The sequence below is a fragment of the Molossus molossus genome, unplaced genomic scaffold (genome assembly GCF_014108415.1).
Source record: "Molossus molossus isolate mMolMol1 unplaced genomic scaffold, mMolMol1.p scaffold_m16_p_14, whole genome shotgun sequence".
Classification (NCBI taxonomy): domain Eukaryota; kingdom Metazoa; phylum Chordata; class Mammalia; order Chiroptera; family Molossidae; genus Molossus; species Molossus molossus.
In genome coordinates this window covers 13359923-13375931 of record NW_023425349.1, presented here as the reverse complement: position 1 = coordinate 13375931, position 16009 = coordinate 13359923, and the positions used below count along the sequence as shown (strand labels likewise).

The 16009-nt window shown below is 47.8% G+C and overlaps 1 protein-coding gene across 1 annotated transcript in view; it reads right to left on the bottom strand.

Annotated features, from left to right (window-relative positions):
• MEGF9 (multiple EGF like domains 9) overlaps positions 1-853 on the bottom strand; it is an 87869-nt gene extending 87016 nt beyond the window's left edge. The window contains exon 1 of the mRNA XM_036260804.1: positions 136-853. Within this exon, the coding sequence (XP_036116697.1) occupies positions 136-724 (589 nt within the window). The 5' untranslated portion in view covers positions 725-853. The remainder of the gene's footprint in view (positions 1-135) is intronic.
• Positions 854-16009: the final 15156 nt, after the last annotated feature.

Sequence of the window (16009 nt, the reverse complement as noted above, 5' to 3'; positions counted from 1 at the left end):
AGTCGAAATCTGGGGAACCTCTGTGACGAGAAACGATCCACGCCAGCCAGGACCCCCAGGAACCCCATCCTCCAGGCGGGGTCAGGATCGGCCGCCGCGAGCTGCTCCTGCCGGCGGGGGAGCGCTGGGACTCACCTGGGGGAGGCGGCGAAGGGGCCTCGGCGGCAGGTGGGGTGGGCGGGACGCTGCTGCTCCGGGGCGGGACAGGGGTGGGGGTCAGCGGAGTAGTGGGCGCCGGAACGGTGGTCGCCACAGGGGTGGTCGGCGCCGGGCCAGTGGTCGTCGAGAGGGTGGTGGGCGCGGGTCTGGTCGTCGCCCGAGGGGTGGTCGGAGTGCTTTCCACCGCCGGAGGGGCGGCCGACGAGGGGCCGAGCGGCGCCTGAAAGGTGGTCAGAGCGGGTCCGGTTGTCGCCCTTGGAGGGGTGGTCCCCGGGGACCCGGTTGAAGAGGATGCAGTCCGGGGTCGGTGGACGGTAGCGCCCGGGGGTCCGGTCCTCGAGGTGTGGGCCGGGGGAGCTGTCGCCTTAGGGAAAGGGTGGGTGGGCTCGCCGTCCAGCCCCGGGCTCGGCGACGCGTCCACCTGCCCCGCGGCCGCGCTGCCACCGGTGACATTCCCCGCCAAGGTTGCTGAGGCGGCGGCGGCGGCGGCGGCGGCGCAGCACAACAGGGCGAGGCCGCCCAGGCTCGGCAGGCTCCTCATGGCGCGCTCGGCTCCGCCATTCATTCATTCAGTCAGTCGGCAGGTCAGTCATCTTCTCCTCCCGGCACTCGGACCAGGGAAGCCGCCGCAGCCGCCACCGCCACCGCCACCGGGTTCATCATCGCCACCTCCCTCTGACAGGCGGCCGGCCCCGCGGGCGGGCCCCAGCGCGGAGGGAGCGACCCGGCCGAGCGCGGACAGCCCGCCCTCTCCGATTGGCAGCCTCTTCCGACCAATGGGAGACCACGCTATCCCACGTGACCCATCCGCTCCCCAGCCTCTTTGTAGCCTCACGGACCAATCAGAGGGCATCGACGGGAGGGGGTGGTGCTGAGGCTGGAGGAGGGTGGCGCGAGCCCCGCTCCAGCGGATCCGGCTCGCGGCAGCGCGGCTTTGTCTGCCCAAGGAGCGGGGCGCGGGCCTCCGGCACCGGGCGCCGGGTAGCAGACAAAGGACGCGCCCCGCGCGGCAGGCCCCGGGCCAAGTCGTCTGCTCCACTGGGCGGCGAGCGCGACCCGGGGCGGGGAATCGGCTCTCAGGAGCTTCCCCGCCCTCTTAAACAATGGGGCGCCGTGCCGCACCCGGGTGGGGACTGAGCTGGAACCCCCGTGATGGGCCAGGGCGACAGCAGCAAGGATGTAGCGTTCAGCATTGCTTCTGCTGCCCAAGAGAGCCTGGTGTCGGTCCTGCGAGGTCTGCGCTGCCATTCCCATTTCAGAGATGGGGAAACTGAGGCCCCTGCTGAGGGCCTTATTGAAATAAGACCCACGCCCTCCCGAGACACCTGCTGTGGGCCAAGCCCTGTGCCAGGCAGGAGCGGAAGGAGGAAGCTCTACGCGTTGGGGAGACAGACTCACATGCCCTCTACCCGCGGGAAATAGGACCGAACGGGTGAAACCTCAGCTTCTTGCCTCCCGCTGAGTGGTTCTGTGGCCCGAGCAGTTTTCTCACCTCGCAAATGAGGATGTATCACATCGGACCCACCCCCACTTCACCCCACCCTGCACACACTGAGCTGTTGTGAGAATTAAGTCCTGAAAGGGACTGGCCTAGTGCCTGGCCCCCAGTAAACCCTTTCTAATGCTCAGTGTGCTGTGCTAAAACGAGCCCCACGCCACAGCCCTGTTGTGTCCCGCGCGCCGCCTGCCCATTGCAGGGATTAGGGTGGGTCTGATAGCAGAGCTTGACCCTGGGTGACACTAAACCCTGTATGAGGTCGGAATTCTGGCGCGCAGCCTCGCGCCGTCGCCCGGAATCCAGAGCTTGCTCAGGCGCTGCAGCCTCGGCTCAGCAGCTTTCCGAGGGAGCCAGGCCGGGCGGGTTTGTCATCTGACGGGGCTTAATCCCAGCCCCACCGCCAACCCACTCCTGGCCCCCGCTCCGTGATGCTTGCCTTTGTGCATGGCTTCCCATTAGTTACTGGCCTCCAACCAGAAGGGCAGGATGAGGTTTGCGTGTGAACCTGCGTATATGTTAATGAAAAAATGCATTTATTTACCTACATGAGTAGTGGGTGGGGAGAGAATATGTACGTGCTTGTGTAAGAAAGCATAAACATTTTCGAGTCCGTGTGTATGAATATTATTCGTATTTGTGTGAGCTTATGATAGGGGAGCTAGTATCTATTTGTGTATATTGCGTACTGGTGTGTGTTTTATGTGTATTTTCTGTGTGTTTTTTGCATTTGTGAGCATCTATGGGTATATCTTAATAGGTCTGTCTATGTATGTAAAGAGGAGGGCAAAATGAGAGAGGTGTGTGTGGGTGTTCTGTTTTCAGACCAATATTTAGCAAATACAAATCAAGATTTTTACTTCTCTTGGGGTAAACAGATCATGCCCCTTCCCCATGTTCTCTTGCTGATTCTTCCTCACCCTCAAATCCCAACCAAAAATCATATTCTTTAAGACTTTCCTGGGTCTCTACGTGGGAATTAATCTCTCCATCCCATTTTCCCACTGTCCTTTGTGCATTCATTGATTACAACCCTGATCTATCAATCTATTGCTCCCCTTCCTCTTCCTAAAAGGATTAATGATGACTTTCAGAATTATACACAACAGAAAAATTTAACTGCCTATGTGGCTTTAGCACTTCTCACAGGGTATGCATCTGCCTACCATTAAAATTACGAGAACTTGCAATTTATGTCTGTCTTTCTCATTAGTTTGTTCTCTCTGTTCTCAACCTATCAGGGGTAATATATATATGTATATATATATATTAATCATGCTGATTAAGTTGAATTAAACTGAAAAGAAATCCAGTGTACTATGGCAAGAGCTTGTATATTTAGAGTCAGACAGATCTGGGTCATGACTCTGCCAGCTGTGTAACCTTGGAAGAAACTTTGCACCTCTCTGAGCCTCAGTTTCCTCATCTATAGAATAGGACCATTTTACTTAGTTGAGCTAAGGATGGTAGAGAATATTTTTACAGAGCCTGGCACATACAAGGTGTTAGATCTGTGTAAGTTCATCTTTTATTTATACCAGTGCTAACTTTAAGCTTTGTTGGCTGAAGGGCCAGAGCAGAAACCTCTATCCCATAACTTCCCCAGCAGGTGACATGGCTTGACAGTTGCCCTACCAGATATCCCCAAGTGATAGCTGAAAATACTGGGTTGACCTTCAGCTGTGCTATATCAGAGATTCTCTTACAGAAGGAGAGAAGAGCTGATGCAGCTTCTTTGCCTGGAGAAAGACTAGAAGACCTTGCTGAAGTGATCCAGGTCGGCTCTGTGCCCCAGACAGGGATCATCCATGCTTCTAAGATAGGTTAATTACCCTGTAACGTGTAGAAATGTAGAATATTTTTGAAAGGCAACTTAAGTGTATTAATGTTATTCATTTAACATTTAATTCTTAAATTGGTTGCTCTGCCTTTGTCTCTAAACTGCAAAATGACTTTTAAAATATTTCTTAGGGATACTACTTCCTTTTGTGTTTTAAAATCAGAAATACCTTAATTATCCAACACCAGAGAATGGTATTATATCTATTCAATTTAATAATGTCAAGTCATTGTAAGGGTGGCTAAGAAGACAGTATAACAACTAATAATTCTAGATCATTGATCTCTTACTATGTGCTAGACATTATTCTAAGAACCACACATGAAATATTTTGTTTCATTCTAAGAAGAATCCCAGGAAATAGGTACTGTTATTATTTTTATTTCAGATAAGGAAACTAGGGCACAGAGAAGTTAAGCCACCTGCCCAAGCTCACTTAGTAAGGATGGCTGGCTCCAGTGGTTCCCTTAACTGTGCTATAAAGGAAAAATGCTTATGATATGATGTTAAGAAGAAAAAAGAAAATAAAAACTATAGTCGTGATTCTCTGTGTAACAAAATTTGACTGGGCCCTGGATGGTTTGGCTCAATGGCTAGAGCATCTGCCCGAGGACCAAAGGGTCGCAGGTTTGATTTTCAGTCAAGGGCACGTACCTGGGTTGCAGGTTTGATCCTTGGCCCTGGTCAAGGTCGTGCAGGAGGCAACCAAACAATGTGTCTCTCTTATATTGATGTTTCTCTCTCTCTCTCTCTTTTCTGTCTCTCCCTCCTGCCCTCCCTTCTACTTTCTCTAAAAATCAGTGGAAAAATATCCTCGGGTGGGAATTAACAACAACAACAAAAATGTTCACTGGCACTTTTCCTATTGCTTCAGAATTGCAGCTAAGGCCTAGGGCTCTAAAGAGAGCTGTCACCCACCCAGGACATCTGGGGCCCAGGACTTCATGAGGGGACACAGAACAGCAGGGCTCAGGGAGGGCCTTGTTGGAGCCCATGAACAGCCTGACCTTTCTCCTGTAGGCGATACCTAGCACAGTGTCAAAATCATAGAGTGGCTCAAGAATTGTTTATTGAGCTAAATGGAATCTTATGGGGCAGACACTATACCAGGAGTTTTGCAGTCATAATACATATATTCCCCAAAGGGAGGGCTGGCTATCACCCATACTTGAAAGAAGAAGAAACTGAGCCTCTGAGAGGTTAAGAAACTTGCCCAAGATCTGCTCAACGTCAAAGCCCAGGCTCTTCTCTCGACCCCACAGTCCTTTAATGTGGCCACTGTGCAGCACATAGTAGGAGGTTGATGAACATACACTGAAATAAAGTATACATACACACCAAATTTAGCCCTCCTGCTAAAGGATTAAAGAAAAGAGAAGCTTTGGGAGTAAGAAAATATAATAATGTAATAAATGTGGCTCGGCAAAATAACTTCATTTCCTAGATTCCAGTAAAACATGAAAACTTTCCCCTTTCTGGTTTAATTGAAATAGCAGTACTGACATGGACAATATCTAATCCTGCCAGAGCCCAGCCTCATAATAGATGTGGCTAAATGCAAGGTTTGGCATCATCTACAGACAACTATTGGGGCCACTATTAACAGAATCTGCCCAGAAAAGGACCTTAATAGACAACTCACTGAGAAATACAAGTGGCTAAGAAGCATGAAATACCTGTACTGTTCATTAACTTAAGTAAGCAAAGATCTGCAGATTGAGACTATGAGTTATAATTGTTTAACCTATTGATTTGGCAAATATTTAAAACAACTGGTAATACTTGTTGCTGCAAGGGAGTTCCTCATACTATTGATAGGAATGTGAAGTGATAAAACCTTCCCAGGAAGCCTGAAAAATGTTTGTACCCTTTGACTCATTTCCATTTTTAAGAATATAACCAAGGGAGCCCTGGCCAGTTTGGCTTAGCGGTTAGAGCGTCAGCCTGTGGTCCAGAGAGACCCGGGTTCAGTTCCCATTAAGGGCCCATACCTTGGTTCCAGTTTGTCCCCGGCCCTGGTTGGTCGTGCGGGTGGCAGCCACTCGATGTGTCCCTTTCACGTCAATGTTTCTCTCTCTCTTCCTCTCTCTCCCTCCCACTCTCTCTGAACAAAAAAATTTAAAAATGTCCTCAAGTGAGGATATATATATATATATATATATATATATATATATATCCAAGGGAAATGAGTAAGTAGATGTAAACAAAGATTTACATACAAAACATTCATCAAAGTGTTATTGATAATAGTGAATATTAGAAAAAATCTAAATAGATACTAATAAGTGATAGGTTAAATACTTTGTATTCTATGACTTCCCTATGTTGGAATACATCTATAAAAAATGATACTCATGAAGGGAACTCTGAAAAAAATGGGTTACCACTACACACCTCTGAGAATGGCCAAAATCTGGACACACAACACCAAGTGTGGACCAGGATGTGAGCAAGAGGAACCCTCATTTATAACTAGTGGAAATGCAAAATGCCACAGCTACTTTGGAAGACTTACTTTAATGTGGCCATACGATCCAGCAATTATGGACCTTGGTACTAACTCAAAGGAACTGAAAACTTATGTGCACACCAAAACCTGCTCATGAATGTTTATAGCAACATTATTCATAACTGCCAAAACTTAAAAGCAGCCAAGATGTCCATTAGTAGATGAATAGATAAATAAACTGTGGTACATCCAGACAACAGAGTATTATTCAACACTAAAAGAATTAGCTATCAAGCCATGAAAAGCCATGAAGGAACATTAAATGTATATTACTGAGTGAAAGAAGCCAATTACATACTGTATGATTCCAATGGTAGGACATTTTGAAAAGGGCAAAACTATGGAGACAATAAAGAGATCAGTGGGTACCAGGCATTGTGGGAGAATGAAGGGAGGGATGACTAAGTGGGACATACAGGAATTTTAGGGTAGTGAAAATACTCTGAATAAAATTATAATGACAGCCCTGACCGGCTTGGCTCAGCGGTTAGAGCATCAGCCTGCAAACCAGAGAGTCCTGGGTTCGGTTCCTGCTAAGAGCACATACCTCAGTTGCAGTTAGTCCCCAGCCCTGGTTGGGGTTGTGTGGGTGGCAACCAGTCGATGTGTCCCTCCCATTGATGTTTCTCTCTCTCTCTCTTCCTTCCTCTCTCCCTCCTGCTCTGAACATAAATGCAAAAAAAAAAAAAAAAAAAAGTATAATGACAGATACATTTCAATATACATTTGGCCAAACCCACAGAATGCACAACACTGCCAGCCTGTGTGGCTCAGTGGATTGAGTGTTGTCCCATGGACTGAGAGGTCCGGGTTGGATTCCCAGTCAGGGCACATGCCCAGGTTGCAGACTTGATCCCCAGTAAGGGGGTATAGGAGGCAGCCAATCGATGTATCTCTCACATCAATGTTTCTCTCTCTCCCATCTTTTCTTTCTAAAAAGAAATCAATAAAAACATATAAAAAAAAACATTTAAAAGAATGTACAACACCAAGAGCGAACCATAATGTAGACTATGGACTTTGAGTGAATATGATGTTTCAATATAGGTTCATTAATGGTAACAAATGTACCACTCTGGTGAAGATGTTGCAGCTGAGGTATATGGAAAATCTCTGTACCTTCCTCTCAATTTTTTCTGTGAACCTAAAATTGCACTAAAAATATAAAGTTTTATTTAAAAATAGGTTACATGACTACTTATACTATGATCCCAATTATGTAAAACAATGTATAAATATATATATTAAATAGAAGACCAAAAGATCATCAGCAAAACATTAACAATCTTTGTCTCTGAATAATTGCATCTATGGGTATTTAAATTTTTTTCTCCTTCATACTTGTTTGCATTTTCCAAATTTTTTTACAATGAGTACAATCAGGAATAACCAACAATAGAACTCACTTGGCTCTTGACATACGTCTTGATCTACCTCCTTGGTATCTTTTTAAAATGAGGAAGAGAAAGCCTTAAGTTGTAAATTCACATTAATTGCAAATCACCTTCCCCAAACAATGAAGCAAAGTGTTAAAATCTTGTTTCAGAGACCTCCTGGTGCTAAAAATAAGCTCAGGAAAGCATTTGCTGCAGTTCTTGGAGATCTGCTGCAGGACGTCATTCACAGTGGGCACCAAGTCAAACCCTTGCTTGTCATCAGTGTTGGCTGCAAAGCAAAGAATTTGAACCATTTGGTGGAAGAATGGAGCCAGAGCTTCACAAATAACTCTTTTCCTTACGTTGCTATAATTGTAATAAAGGGGATTTACTGACAGGTGCAGAAGACACAGAGCTTTCCCAATCATTATCTCCACTAAACTTTGCAACCACTCTGGAGGGACGGTTGTAATAGTAATAGTAATAATAATCATGACTAAATTAACTGACCACTTATTATATGCCAGGCATCGATGCTAAACAATTCACATACATTATCCTTTTTAATCTTATACTATGAAGTAGAAGGAGTGATTGCCTCCCTCCACTTTATATGTTAATTCACTGTCACTCATATAAGTCCAATGATTTTCCCAAGGTCACCAAGCTAATAAATGAAAGAACTAGAATTCATAGCCATTTATTTAGACCTCAGGTCCAGAGTAATTTCCACAACTGCTTACTGAACTTCTTCAACTTTGATTATTTTTATTGCTATTGTTATTAGAAGAGACAGTAAAGAGTGTTTGGTTCAATCCTGGTCTTTCTAGCTGTATAATCTTGGACAAGTCACTTTAGCTCTGTGTCTCAACTTTCTCCTCTGCAGAATGAAGATCATAATATCTATCTCGTAGGACTCAAGGTCAAATAAAACAATGTATATAAAGTGTTGGGCCAAAGCCCACCCCATAGTAAACACTCAGAAGACATTAGGACATATCTGACTTTCCTAAGCCTTGTCTTCTCACATAGTGGGTCAAGGCCTGGAGGGTACTGTGTCCTTGGGGTTCAACGCCCAGAATTTCTAGACTCTCAGAGGAGTCACTCCTAACTGGCTTCCATGACCTCGCCCTCTTGGAGAGCCTCCGTCACCGGAGTGGGAATCTGTCATTGGAATGTGACAAGCTTCCAGGGCTGGGAGAGTGACAGGAGTGGCACTTGACTCCTAGAGGCCCCTGAGTCCAGGCCTTTGGACTCATGCTCCATGTGAAACTATTTTGAGGTAGCCATGCTGATTTCATGCTGGCTTCCTAGGGCTGGAGGATACGGAAACCCAGTCCTAGAGAAGAACATGTTTCTCAGGAAAAGCCACAGAAAGAGAAAATATCAGAGCTGGATTCAAACCTGTTCTTCTGTAGATGATAAACCAAGACCCAGAGAAGAGAAGGGCCTCGACAAGGCCTCTCACCACACACCAGCAGCAGACCCGGCGTCAGATCCAAACCCTCTCTCAGGCCACCGCCAGACCCAAATCATCCCTTACAGAGAAGGCAGCAGAGGGTCAGCAAGGGACCTAACGTGGCTGGCTGGAAGCCCACGCGCCTGCCCTCCTGCCCACAGTACTGCCCTTCTGACTTCCCTACCAGGATCTCTTCACGTCACCTGCTCCCTCTTCGGGAACTTTCTTCCTGAAATCACAGAAACGGGGCCTTGCTGCCAGCTCTTTATCAATGGCCAAGGCGATGTTTTAAATGATGACAGTAATCTGGGATTATTGTCAGGTATCAGTCAGGAACTGGAGAATGGCAAAATCTTCCAAATTAGGCCACTGTAGTGTAAGGGAACTAGAAACAACATCTTTCCCATTCCATCAGGCCTAAATTAGAACAGCTCCGAAGAGGGTCCTGGGAGATCAAGCCTGCCCTCAGGCCATGGGTCTAATTCCCTTTCTCACGCAATCACTGCACTTTTCTTACTGCCGTTGGGTGTTTATTGGGTGTGTGCAATGTTTCAAGTGCAGCCCGGAATTTGGAATTAGATGTAATCCTTAGACACATACTGGCAGCACTACTTCTTTAGAGACAAGAACCTTGGGATGCCTGTCATCTGCTCTTACGTTGGAGAATTAGTGTATGAACCAGCCAAGCCGGACTTCCAACCCACAGTCTGTTTCCCTTCAAGGTAAATAGTCTTGTGGGAAAAGTACATGATCTAGTGGACCTGGTGCCCTACTTCCAGGCTATGTGACCTAGGGTGGCAGTCAACCTCTCTATACTTCAGTTTTGCCCTCTGTAAAGTGAGCAACTATGTTTGGTCTACTCATTCTGTGCTGGGAGGAGTCATTCACTCATTGGAAATGTATTAAGCACTGATCTAGAGATACCCTAGTGAACAAGGCCAAAAAAAAGTGTAACCTGAGCTTGTGCTTACCATATATTGAGTGGGATAATCAATTCACAAATAAATGGGTGAACAAGCAAGGCATTTACAGATTATGATGTTACAAAGGAGATAAAAAGGGCGTCGTGACACAGAATAACTGGACGACATTCCTTTAGGGTGATCAGGAAAAGCCTCCTTGAGGATGTAACATTAAACCTGAAATCAGAAGAAGAAGCTGGCTCCGAAAAGACCAGAAGCAACAGCCAGTGCAGGACTATGAGGTGGGAAAGGACTGGAAGGGAGGCCAGAGCAGAGGAAGCATATCAATGGAGAGAGTGATGAAAGATAAGATAGGAGCTAGTTATGCAGAGCTCCGGAGCCATCTGAGTAGGCTAGATTTTCTTCTAAGAGCAATGAGAAGTCAAGGGAGGGTTTTAAGGAGGGGATGAAGGTGGATCATAGGGCAGCAGGACAGGAGTGTGGGAACCAGTGAGAAGGCCACGTTCAGGTGTGAGAAGACGGTGACCTAGACTGTCCTAGAGGAAGACTGAGGATCTATTTTAGACGTACAATTATCAGGACTTGCTGTTAGATAGGGTGTGGGGTGAGGGAAGGAAAGAAATCAAGAATGATTTGACTCCTAGACTGGGGAATCAATGTGTCACTCATTCATTCAACAAATATCAATTAAGCACATATATGTTGCAGATAAATATGGGGATGAAGTTCAAAGCTTAGTCATGGAGAGAAACCAACAAATAGACAAATTTCTACATTGAAATAAGTGCAGTCAATGTTAGAGAACATCTAACTCTGTTGAGGGAAAAGATCAAAGAAGTCTCCTTAGAGGAGAGGAATTTGAACTGAGTCTTGAAGGAGGAACAGGAAGAGGGAAAAGGGCTTTGGGTCATAGAACAGAGTTCTGAAATAACAACAACAATAACCACAGTCAGTGTAGTAGCTGATGTCTGTGAGGTCCTAACAATGTGTAGGTGTTGTTATAAGCATGCATTAACTCATTTAATCCTCACATGGGAACATGGAGGCAAGTTAACCTCTGTCACAAATTTGCCAAAGGCCACAATCTCACACCAGGCTTCAGTTTCATGCAGTTTGGCTCGAGGCCATGCTCTCACCACCACACTACCCTGCCTCTCCAAGGGAGAGTACTGCACCTTAAGGGGTGCACAAGGGCTTCTACCCTCCTAGGGTGTAGGCGGGTATAAGTCGATGAAGGTAAGATAAATGACATGAAAGTATTTTGCAAACTATAAAGTACCCTGCAGATTATCATCACTATTATTAAATTATTATTCCTCTGTGGGAAACGGGGCTTCCCAGCAGTGCCTCTGGAGTGTGTGTGTGTGTGTGTGTGTGGATTTGGGGCCTTGGAGGACAGTGACAGCTCAAACAGACAGCATCTCAGGAGAGGATGGGTTGAAGTGACTCTGACCGTGGGTTGGGAAGCAGCAGGTGTGGGTTCCATCCTAGCTCTGCCCTAACTTATTACATGGTTTGAGGTGAGTGGTCTCTCCAGCCTGGTCTTCCGTCTGGAAGGTGGAAGGAGGGAGGAGTGGGGATTCCAGGGGCTTGTCCAGCCTTCACATCTTGAACAATTGCTGCTGCTATTAATGTTCTGTTTCTCAACTAGACCAAAAAAAAAAAAAAAGTCTACTTGGGGCCCTTCGCCAAAGCAAAATGCCACCTTGGATGGGAGTGGAACCTTCCAGAAGCAAGACCTATGCTGGATGGGAAGCCTTATGTCTCCTGAATCCACAGATCTCCAAGTCATATACCTGTCATCCCTCCTATCCCTGCCAGGACACTGGTCTCCAGGTGCCTTAAGTCCAGCTCATGCCTGTCCCTTTCAGTTCTCCGGGGGGACTCCGAGCAGCGGACAGCCTCCTAGACGTGACGCAGTCAGAAGATGCACGTGCTGTGCACATCCTCGTGAGTCCTGCTTTGAGTTTTCTGTGAACCGGAACCTCGGGCTTTCTCACAGGTGCTGCGCCATCTTGTGCCATCGGTTTTGGATCTACTGCCCAAGGACAAGAAGTGTTCGTTCGGGATGCGGCATTGAATCCTTCTGTCTTGGGATCTCCAGGTGAGAGCAGGCTCCGAGGCCTGCAAGAGAACCTTTCCATCACAGCAATGCGATCCAAACCCACGGCTCACACAGAACTTTATAAACTGGAAAGCACTTTCATACATGATTAATTCACTTATTATTCCTGTTGCACCTCATAAAATCCCTGAACTAGTTTGGACAGGGGTAGGGTTGCCAAATAAAATCTAAGATGCCAGTTAAATTTGAATTTCAGATGCCCAGTGAAGAATTTTTAAGGATAAGTTCTTCCCAAATATTTCATGGGACATGTTTCTACTTAAAATCTTATACATGGTATATCTGAAATTCAAATGTAACTAAGCATCCTGTACTTTTATTTGCTATATCTAACAACCCTGGACAGAAAACATGAACTATTTTGTAGAACTAAGTCTCAGAAGGGTGACAAGATTTAGCCAAACTCTGAGAACAGAGACCATGCCATTCATTTTTTAAAATTTTAGTATTTACTTATTTCTTAGAGACGAGAAGTATATTCCCTTAAAGCCATTATATCAGTCTTCCCCACGATGATCTAAAAGATTTATGTTTCATGAGAAGCCTATGCTTCTGTGTTTGTATATGTATATACATATTGCACAGAGCGTTAAAAAGTCAATGATTCATTTTTATTTCCTGGATTCCCAACCTGGAGTTAGCACAAAGATGATGCTTGCAAAATGCTTATTCAGCTATTGGGCTTTCTGAGCCTCTCATTCCTACAGGAACCCTACAAGGTGACAGGAAGAGCTGGCTTAGGACAGAATTATCACAGGGCATCATGGAAAGACCCCTCTTCATTGCACCCCTTCCTCCTCCAAGTTCAGGATCACAGGGAGGCCTACCCAGGGCTGCCACATCCAGGGAGGTCTTGGCAAAGATGCTTGCTGCCCATGGCATGCCTACAGGGTCAAAGACAGAGGCACAAGGTCCCTCTCCTGCCCTCTGGACCAGCACACCAGTCAGGGCTCTGGTGGGACAGGCTCCAGGTGACTCTGGACTATATTCAGCTCATCTCTCGCATGATGGACATCTCGGGCTCTGTCAGATCACATACTGATGTTACTTGCCCAGCCAGAGCTGTGAATAAACACAGACACTCTCAAAGACTTGGGCTGCTAATGGAGGTCAGGGGTCTTGGTTTCTTGTCAGGCTGTCAAGTAAGAACGATGGCCCCCAGGATATTCCCTTCTGAGGTTCACTGGTAGAATCCTAGAATGTTAAGCTTAGAAGAGAGGGCCTGAAGCCCTGGACGGTGGGGCTCAGTTGGTTGGAGCATCATCCCATACACTGAAAGGTGGCAGGTTCGATTCCCAATCAGGGCACATATCCAGATTGTGGGTTCAATCCTGGTTGGGGTGTATATGGGAAGGCAACTAATAGATGTTTCTTGCTCTCTCTTCCTTCCCCTCTCTCTAAAATCAATAAGCATGGATTAAAAACAAAACAAAAAGAGAGGGGGGGGAAGGGCTTAAAAAAGCATCTAGGTCTTATCCAAACATTCTTGTTTTTCCAGAAAAAAAAAAACCCATAAGGTTCATTGCAAATTCAGTCCCCAGCCCAGGCATGTATGGAAGGCAACAGATCTATGGCTCTCTCTCGCTCTCGCTCTCCTACACCCCCTTTATCTCTCTAAGCATGCCCTCAGCGAAGATTAAAAAACAAACAAAACCCAAAACCCCACAAGGCTCAGAGAAGGAAAGGAGTTGGTCAAGCTCACACAGGAACAGCAGGAGCAGGTGTGGAGCTCTTCTGTCTCCTAGGTGCTACATTCCTGATTCAGATCATCAGCTTTCAGTTCAAAGCAAACAGCAGGTGGCCAGATGCGGTCACTAACCGGTATAGTGGTGCTGTGGGTCACCACGGGGCTTTACTCTGACACACCATTAGCATCTTAATCCAATCTGTCACCCTCTTCTCCCTGGAGGCCCTGCAGGCCACAGGCTGTGGATTAGAAAGACACTGCTCTCGGCCAAGCCCCTGAAACTGGAGATAAAACGGCCCACAGAGATCACCTGATCTAGCTCCCCAGCATCTGTGCCGGAGCCAGCGAGCAGAGTGAGCCAGCAGGCGGGTGGGCAGGCCCCCTGGACGCAGAGGGCAGCGAGCAGGCCACACAGGGATGGACACGGTGTGGAGCGGCAGAGGTAAGAAGCAGCTCCACCCTTCCTTGTCAGCTCTGCTCAAAAGCTCTTTTCCTATCAAAGTCAGGCCTGTCTCTGTGAGCTTCTGCCCACTGGCCCAGTCTGCTCCATCCCCAGACTTGAGTAGGAAGTGATCCAGGTCACAACGCAGGTGAAACTGCTGAGTTGGGCGGGAACCCAATCTGCATGCAGCCCAGCCAGGCTCCCTCTGCTGCAAGGCCGAAATGCATAGCCCACCGGGAGCGGAGTGTGAGAACCCAAGGAAGACCAGCGAGGGCGGCTCCGCCTGGGACGCCTGGCGTCGTTCTCAGCTCTGAGCAGATAACAGAACAGCCTCTGCCGCTGCCCTCACGGAACGTATGTTCTAGTTAAGGAGTCAGGCAAATAAGTAAATAAGATCATTTTTGGAAATGACAGTGCTAAGAAGAAATCACAGGCTGATAAAGGGATAGAAAATGATTTGGGCAGAATGGCCTCTTGGGAAAGGTGCCCCTCCCCCGCCCCCGGCCTGAGGCCTGAATGAGGGCCCAGAGGCAGTCTGGGAAGATCCAGGGAGAGGGACCTGCACAGGGCAAGTCTCTCAGACAGGACGAGCTTGGTGTGTTTGAGGAAGAGCAAAGCCAGAGTGGGTGGAAGACGGTGAATGAGGGGAAGTGGGAAGGAGATAAGATCTGTGAGGAGGCAGTGGTCTGAGCTACAGCCTGCCGCACTGGGCTTGGCTAAAGAATGAATCATGGTGATGATTCCACTTCTAGAACAGGAGAGCCACACCAAAGCAGGAATCCCAGCATCACTGTGTGATGTGAGCTCTGCAGCCAGAGGCTCCCACAGTGTGGCTGGGGTGGGTCACTGGGCAACTCCACTGGAATTTGTGGCCAGTTCTCAACGCTGACAGGAAACATCCATCCCGGGTGTCTGTCCAAACCACCTCAAGAAGGCTCGGGTGCTCCCACGGGCACTCTGCACTGCCAGGAGAGCCCCGCAGGTCCGAGGCCGCTAGAGGAGGAAGCCTAGGTGTAAAGAGTTTCCACGCCCTGGCTGGTTTGGCTCAGCAGTTAAAGCATTGGCCTGCAGACCAGAGAGTCCTGGGTTCGGTTCCCCAAAAAGAGTTTTCACGAAAAGCTAGGTTGAGCTGCACTTCCTTCCTGGGGCTCCTTTTCTGCTTTCAGAGTCACCACAGAGGCCCTTCACCTCCTTCCCCAAGCGGGCCTGTTCTCAGTCAGCCATGGAAAACTGGTTCACCCTGGGTATGAATGCACCCTGTCCCAGGTGCATCGAGACAGGTGCATCGAGTCAATGTCCCAGGTCAGAGGAATGAGCTAACAATTGCAAAATTTCAGTAATGTGCCATCCAGGCGAGGGTGGCAGGGAGCGCCTGGTGAGTCATTCGGTTGATGGCAGGGCCCTGCCTGGAGCCGGGTCTTCTAAATCAGGGTCGGTGCAGGGCTCCCTCCACCAGGCTATCTTACCTGGTTCAGGTAAGACATTTACTCCCACTCACCAGAGGCATCTGACTCCTGAGAATTTGTGGGAGATTCTGGAGCGCACCCTACTCTATACTAACTGCCCAGGTCCAGTTCCCGCAGAGGTGGTTGAGGCAGGGGTGGGGTGGCCCTTTTTGAATAAGCTGACAGTCAGAGCCCTGGGATATCAGTTGAGGACGTTCTCATGTTAAAGCCCAGCCCCTTCCAGAAAATTCTGCCTGGCTCAGCAAACTGTATTGTCATCTCATTGGCACTGTTCCCGTATTTCTTTCCCATCTCAGAACAGGAGAGAATACATGTTCTGTGAGTTGGGTTTTTTTTTAATCCTCACCTGAGGATATGAGGGGGAGGGGGAGGGAGGGAGAGAAAGGGAGAGAGAGAGAGAAACATTGACATGAGAGGGACACATCGACTGGTTGCCTCCCACATGACCCTGACCAGGGCCAGGGATGAACTGCAACCAAGGTACGTGCCCTTGGCCGGAATCGAACCCAAGACTCATTGGTCTGCGGG